Source organism: Aotus nancymaae, unplaced genomic scaffold (genome assembly GCF_030222135.1).
Source record: "Aotus nancymaae isolate 86718 unplaced genomic scaffold, 86718_ANA_hifiasm-v0.15.2.pri h1tg000088l, whole genome shotgun sequence".
In the NCBI taxonomy this organism is placed as follows: Eukaryota; Metazoa; Chordata; class Mammalia; order Primates; family Aotidae; genus Aotus; species Aotus nancymaae.
The window spans coordinates 17071618-17079249 of record NW_026988503.1 but is presented as its reverse complement, the minus strand read 5'-3'; the positions used below and the strand labels follow the sequence as shown (position 1 = coordinate 17079249).

Below are 7632 nucleotides of genomic sequence, written 5' to 3'. Positions count from 1 at the left end.
TCAGTGTGACAGCGGCTTTTCTTTCTCTCACTCAGTGTGAGAGCTAGCTGTTTCTTTCTCTCTTCTTCTCCCGTTTCTCTCTCTACCTAAATAAATCACTTTCTGCAAACACTTGCTGAGTCCAGTATTTTACTTTACGAGCGCACTGTGCCATGGTACCTCTCCCATTCTTGAGAGAGTGATAGACCAAGAACCTGGAGAAACATCCTCTCAGGGGAGCTCAGGGCTCCCCTGAACCCCAAAACCCGGAAACAGTATTTTGCTATTTTACTGGTACTGAGAAAGTATTTCAAATTCAACTCCTATAAATATTAAAATCTCCACTGACAATGTTCATCTGTAAATGTGTTTCTCAAGCAACATGCTGCTTGAGTTTTAGTGGTCTCTTTAAATGGACTTAAACTTCATTGTAAAACTACCTAACCAAAACTTATGTAAGAAAATCTCTCATTTCTTATCAGGAGTATTTTGGAAAAGAAAAATAATTTTACAAATGTGAATATTCTAAGTCTACCTGCTTGAGATATAAATGCCCTGTACAAGAACAGAGGAACAATAACCATTTTCACAACTGTAGTGAAACACGTGTAGTCATACCATTCATGCTGCACACTCATGCATGACCTGATATTGCTGAAATAGAGTCTTTATTTCTGAACATTCCAAAACAGCAGTGTACACAGTAACAAATATTTAGTTATATGCCATAAGAAAGCATTCATTAGTGCAAATGGATTTTGTAAAAGGTCTATCAAAAAGATTTATTTGCTTTAAAATGCATTCATTTCCAGAAGCATTGTTAATAAAACATTACAGTTTCATCCTTTGTAATAAAGTATTGAAAATCAATTGTGGTACAGTAGCAAACATTGCAGGTATTAAGTGCAATGAGCTTGTGATGTTGTTATAAATATGAAACTCATGTATGACAATAAATTAACAATGAAAAAGACAAGACCATTTAACGCTGCTGTCTGGCTATCTCCTTGCAATGCTTCAAATTATGTTGTGCTCATTCAACACAAAATTACGTCTCTCAAACTGCATGATGTATTTTTGCTGATATATCCCTAGAGCTAAAAAAATAGTACCTTACCACAAAAATATTTTTATGGCACAAAATTTAAGTTGTTCCATAGTGGTTCACATAGGTGTAAAAAGAAATAGGCACAAAAAATAAAATTCCTGTAAACTATAAAAAAGTAAATTTCAAAGCATACATTATAGAACCTAGTTGTCAATATGCAATGTATTAAAATACAGAACACGTAATGGAAAGATGTTTAGAACATGTAAGTAAATTGAACAAGTTACTTTAAAAAACTCATATGGCAAAGCATTATTGATACATCTCAATTATCTCAAAAAGTATTCAGGTACAGAGCAGTTCTACAAAAACCTCCTAGATCTAAGTGTCACAATACTGCAACCATGGGTTTGAGAACGTTGCAGTATCTCAGGCAAATATTTAAGTGCAATAATTAGTCTCTGGTGACTGGTCCATTGAGAAACAATGCAGTAAATATATTAAAATGCAAAAGGGAAAGAATATCCCAACATCCACTGTTACCCAGCCAGCTAGGTAACACAACCCTCATTTTTACTTCTTTCCCATTTGTCAAGGGTACATAAAACTCCATCAGTAGCAACCATCTCTCCAATTTCCATCCCTCAGAGTGCTGAGTGAAGACAGAGGCTTTGGAGGCTGAAGAAAACTAAAAAGAGATAAGAGAAACACAGAGAGAGAGAGAGATTGTTAATAATCCTGTGTGTCACATCACCTACTTTGACCTACTCTACCATCTATGCTCCTCCACTGCAGTCATGATAAGCCATTGGCACTATCCCAAGTGTACCTTGTGGTTCACACTTACGGGTCTTCACTGCATGCATATCTCCCAGAGTTCCAGTTCATGGCCAAGTGCCATGCATGTTGTATGTGCACAAGTAAATTTGCCACATAAATAAAAGTGACCCTTAATAAAACATATTTTAAAATAAGAAAAATATAGACTCCTGGCTAGAAACATGGCCTAAAGACATAAATGGTTACTCTGTTGAATACAAACAGCAAAAGAATATGAAGAAATCTTCAAAACCTTACTAATAATGGAAGATTTGCCTATCATATTGGCAAAACATTTTTAAAAATTCTTTGGCTGAGTCCGGTGGCTCACACCTATCATCACAATGCTTTGGGAGGCTGAGGCAGGAGGAACGCTTGAGGCCAGGCATTCAAGACCAACTTGGGCAACACAGCAAGGCCTTGTCTCTACAGTTTTTTTTTTTTTTTTCATATTATCTGGGAGCGATGGTATGCACCTATAGTCCTAGCAAGGCAGGATGATCACTTGAGCCCAGGAGTTTGAGGTTACAACAAACTATGACCAACACCACTCCACTCCAGCCTGGGCAACAGAGCAACACCCTGTCTCTAAAAAAATCAATAAATAATTTAAACTAAAAAAATTGTTAAAAAGAATGATAATACCCAGTGTTTGCTTAAGTTTGGGGAAACAGACCATCTCATATAGTCTAGCAGTGCCAACTTATCCAAGAGTTTCGTTTGGAGGCACATATTCAAGGATAAATGGTCTACAATAACCATATACATCAAATAATATGATTTCATTCAGCCATCGACATGACGACACAGCTCTGCATTTACAAAGCAGAATAAGCCAAAACTTACTGAATAAATAAACATGTACCAAAATGATTTATATCTGGGTAGTAGGATTATGGGTCAGTCTTTACTTTTCTACTTTTCAATAGTTTCTGTTTTTTAAAACTTGTTGCTGATCTGAGCATCTATTACCACCAAACAAAAAACAAAACTATTTATATATACATAAATGCATAAAGACAGAAAAAATTACTGTTCCACCCTTTCAAACTTTTACTATGCTCCTTCTCCTCCTTCATATCCTAATTTCTTGTAAGCGTTGTCTGTATTTACTGTCTTTATTTCCTCATCTCTCAATCTCTCCTCAAACCACTTTTATGAATTTTCTTTTACTATGACACTCCATGATATCCAGTTCAAAAAGGGTACATCATGACCAAGAGCTGGGCTAAAATGGCCTCTGCAAGTAATCTGAAACTTTGAAGGGAAAAAAAAATTTCCACCTGGACCATACTGAACTTACCAACAGAAGCTGATAAAGCCCCAGCTGAATGTCCTTAAGGTGCTTTTAAAACATAAATGTGTGGGAAGAGGGTGTGCATGTGCACATATACCCGACACATTTTCCATATTTTGATTAAACATGACTAATCAACAAATATTTGAGATCCTACCCATATTGGGCATAGTTCTTGGCATCAGGGATACACAGCAATGAACCAAAGAGTCAACTTCCCCCCGCCCTACAATTTTTCAATAGAGCTACCATCTGAGCAAAGACCTGAAGGAGACACGGAGCAAGCCATGCTAGTAACTTGGGAGCAGAGAGCTACAAGCTCTGGAGATGGAGCTTATCTGGTAAAATCAAAAGCAAAGAATGTGTCAGGAGTGAAAGTGATGAGGGAGTATGACATCAGCGAGAAGGAGACCAGACCCACACAGGGATACCCATCACTTTTCAAAGTGAGGAAAGCACAAGTCAGGCCATAAAGGATAGTGACTTACTAAGGTTAAAGTGAGCCAAGGGAAAGGTCAGTGTGTATCTAGAGCAGTTTCTAGTTCCAAACTGCAAATCAAGTTATACAAACAAAGATTCTTACCTTCTAACAGGTTGTGCAATTTTGCTTCGAGGCAGGTTACTCCCATTTATTGCCAGCGAAGGTCTTGGGAGTGCACTGCGACCCATTATCCCAGAAGCTGCAGCTTTGTTTGGTGTGGGGATTCCTGTGTTGGAATATAGCTGTAAGCCGTTCGATAAAGGCATGTTACTGCTGCCTTGAACAGTTGGACTCACATAGGCTGTGGCTTTAAGAGGTTGTCGGACAGACACTGGGAAATGCCCCACACTGTGGACTCTGTGCTGAAGCTGTCCCGGTGATGGAACTAGAAGAGAAAATGATATTCACATGAGGAAGCTTCTACCACTATCTAACCTAGGAAATGTGTTTTATTTTCAGAAGAGCCCATTATGCCTGAGAGTACAATACACACGGGAGGAGATAAATGGAATATAGGTTCCAGACAGCACTGAGTCGTGGAAAATTCTAATCCTTGACAAGGATCTCCTTCTGTCCATCAGCCACATTTTAGAGTGGCTGACTATATGCAGAAACCAGTTCTAAGCACAGCCTCCTTTCCTTTACAAATGTGATAATCTCTGAGTTCTTATAAGACAAAGTCTTCCCTGCTTGCTTGCCAGACATTAGGATTTCTTGATGCTAGCTTTGATGGTGGATCCATGAAAATAAAATGAGGAGATACTTTAATAGTTGTAATTATTGAAGACAGAGGTGATATCTGTAGGTATAGTTTATTACAGATATATTGTTTAAATAATATTCATTATGTCATTTATCTATCTCATTGGGTTGCTGGATATTATTACATTTATAATAGCAGCAAAACCTATAAAATGAAGGGAACTGGGAACTCTCTGGGTAAGAACGCTTAAAAATTTCATCAGTATGCTGACCCAACTTTGTGTATCATTTCACATTAAAAGGTAACAAACTGTTAGGCAGAAGCTTTTAAATTTTTTTTTTTTTTTTTTTTTTTTTGAGATGGAGTCTCACTCTGTCACCCAGGTTGGAGTGCAGTGGCATGATCTCTGCTCACTGCAACCTCTACCTCCCTGGTTCAAGCAATTCCCCTCCCTCGGCCTCCTGAGTAGCTGGGACTATAGGCATGTGTTACCACGCCTGACTAAGTTTTTTGTATTTTTGGTAGAGACAGGGTTTCACCATGTTGGCCAGACTGGTCTCAAACTCCTGACCTCAGGCAATCTGCCTTCCTCGGCCTCCAAAAGTGCTGGGATTAAAGGCGTGAGCCACTGTGCTTAGCCAGATTTTAAATTTTTTAATCCCTTTCTCCAAGGAAAATAATTAATCAAATTTAACAGAAACTTATGCACATAATTCTGCCTATTTACTAACTACCCAAGCCTTTACTGCCTAGTACTTGCAACACAGTTAAACATGGACATAACCTGTTTTCTAAAACAGTTGAATTTACTTAATCATAAAATATATGATAAATACATTTTTGAAGTGAGTATAAGAGGGAAAAAAGACCCAAAAAGGTATCCATGGTTTCATTTGTTTACCATCTCTTGAAAATATTTCCTTAAAAAATAGTTTATCCTTAAGTTTTTTTCCTTAAAAAAATTTGCTCAAGTATACAAGATAAAATCTATACACAGAAATACAGATACATGTGTTATTAAAAAGATAACACATTATGATCAAGCAGGTTTCATCCCAGGGATACAGAAATGGTTTAACATGGTCAAATCAGTAAATGTGATATATCACATAAACAGAATTAAAAACAAAAACTATATGATCATCTCAATAGATACAAAAAAAGCGTTTGATAAAATCCAGCATCCCTTTATGATAAAACTGTCAAGAAAATAGGCATAGAAGGGACTTCAAAGTAATAAAAGCGATATATGACAAACCCATAGTCAACATCATATTGAATGGGGAAAAGTTGAAAGCATTCCCCCTGAGAACTGGAACAAGACCTCCTTCACAAGGATGTCCACTTTCACCATTTCTAGTCAACATAACACAGGAAGTCCTAGCCAGAGTAATTATAGAAGAGAAAGAAAGGGCATCCAAATTGAAAAAGAGGATGTCAAACTGTCACTGTTTGCCAATGATATGATTGTATACCTTCAGAAAACCCTGAAGACTCATTCAAAAAGGTCCTAGATCTCATAAATGGATTCAGTAAAGTCTCAGGATACAAAGTCAATGTATAACAAATCAGCAGCACTGCTATATACCAACAATGACCAAGCTGAGAATTAAATCAAGAACTCAATCCCTTTTACAACATCTGTAAAAAATAAATAAAATACTTAGAAATATACATACTTAACCAAGGAGGTGAAAGATCTCTCCATGGAAAATGAAAAAACACTGCTGAAAGAAATCACAAATGACACAAACAAAAACACATCCCATGCTCATGGATTGGAAGAATCAATATCATGAAAATGACTACACTGCCCAAAGCAATCTACAGACTCAATGCAATTCTATCAAAATACCATCATTATTCTTCATAGAACTAAAGAAAACAATTCTAAAATTTACATGGAACCAAAAAAGAGCTCACATAGCCAAAGCAAGACTAAGCAAAAAGAACAAATCTGGAGGCACCACATTAACTGACTTCAAATTATACTACAAGGCTATAGTTACCAAAACAGCATGGTACTAGTATAAAAAAGGCACATAGACCAGTGAAACAGAATAGAGAACGCAGAAATAAACACTAATGCTTACAGCCAACTGATCGTCAACAAAGCATACAAAAACATACACTGGGGAAAGGACACCCTACTCAGTAAATGGTGCTGGGAAAACTGGCAAGCCACATGTGGAAGAATGAAACTGAATCCCCACCTCTCACCTCATACAAAAATCAACTCAAAATGGATCAAAGACTTAAATCTATCTAAGACCTGAAACCATAAAAATTCTAGAAGATAATATTGAAAAAATTATCTTTGTCTAAAGCCATTGGCTTAGACAAAGAAATCATGATTAAAATCCCAAAAGCAAAGGCAACTCAAACAAAAATAAATAAACTAAATTAATTAAATTTAGGGACCTAATTAAACTAAAATAGCTTCTGCACAGCAAAATAAATAATCAGCAAGTAAACAGACAACTCACAGAGTAGAAAAAATATTTGCAAACTATGCATCTGACAAAGGACTAATATCCAGAATCTATGAGGAACTCAAATAAATCAGCAAGAAAAAGAAAAAGAAAAAAAAAAAAGTAATTCCATCAAAAAGTAGGCAAAGGGCATGAACTGAGATTTCTCAAAAAAAGATATTCAAACAGCCAACAGACAAATGAAAAAATGAAAGAATGCTCAACATCACTAATCATTAGGGAAATGCAAATTAAAACCGCAATGAGCTATCACCTTACCCTGCAAGAATGGCCATAATTAAAAAGTCAAAAACAATAGATGTTGGTGTGGATATGGCAAAAAGGGAACACTTCTACACTGCTGGTGGGGGTGTAAATTAGTAGAACCACTATGGAAAACAGTATGAAGATTGCTTAAAGAACTAAAAGTAGAATTACCATTTGATCCAGCAAACCTACTACTGAATATCTACCCAAAGGAAAAGAAGTCATTATTTGAAAAAAAGACACAGGCACACGCATGTTTATAACAGAACAATTTGCAACTGCTTAGAACCAACCTAACTTCCCATCGACCAACGGGTAGATAAAGAAAATGTGGTATATATACAACAAAAAATACTACTCACCCGTAAAAAGAAACAAAGTAATATTTCGCAGCAACTTGGATGGAGCTAGAGGCCATTATTCTAAGTGATATACCTCAGGGATGGAAAACCAAATATCATATGTTCTCACTCATAAGTGGGAGCTAAGCTATGAGGATGCAAAGGCATAGGAATGAGATAATGGACTCTGGGGACTTGTGGGAAGATTTGGGAGGGTGGTGAGGGA

General features: G+C 36.7%; 1 protein-coding gene across 4 annotated transcripts in view; it reads right to left on the bottom strand.

Moving 5' to 3' along the window:
- Positions 1 to 620: 620 nt before the first annotated feature.
- Positions 621 to 7632, bottom strand: part of SLAIN1 (SLAIN motif family member 1) — a 63848-nt gene continuing 56836 nt past the window's right edge. For all 4 annotated transcript variants that reach the window (XM_064369102.1, XM_021675695.2, XM_064369104.1 and 1 more), the window contains 2 exons: positions 3727 to 4009; positions 621 to 1715 (listed from right to left, as the gene is read on the bottom strand). In XM_064369102.1, coding sequence (XP_064225172.1) covers positions 1640 to 1715; positions 3727 to 4009 — 359 coding nt within the window. In that variant the 3' untranslated portion in view covers positions 621 to 1639. The remainder of the gene's footprint in view (positions 1716 to 3726; positions 4010 to 7632) is intronic.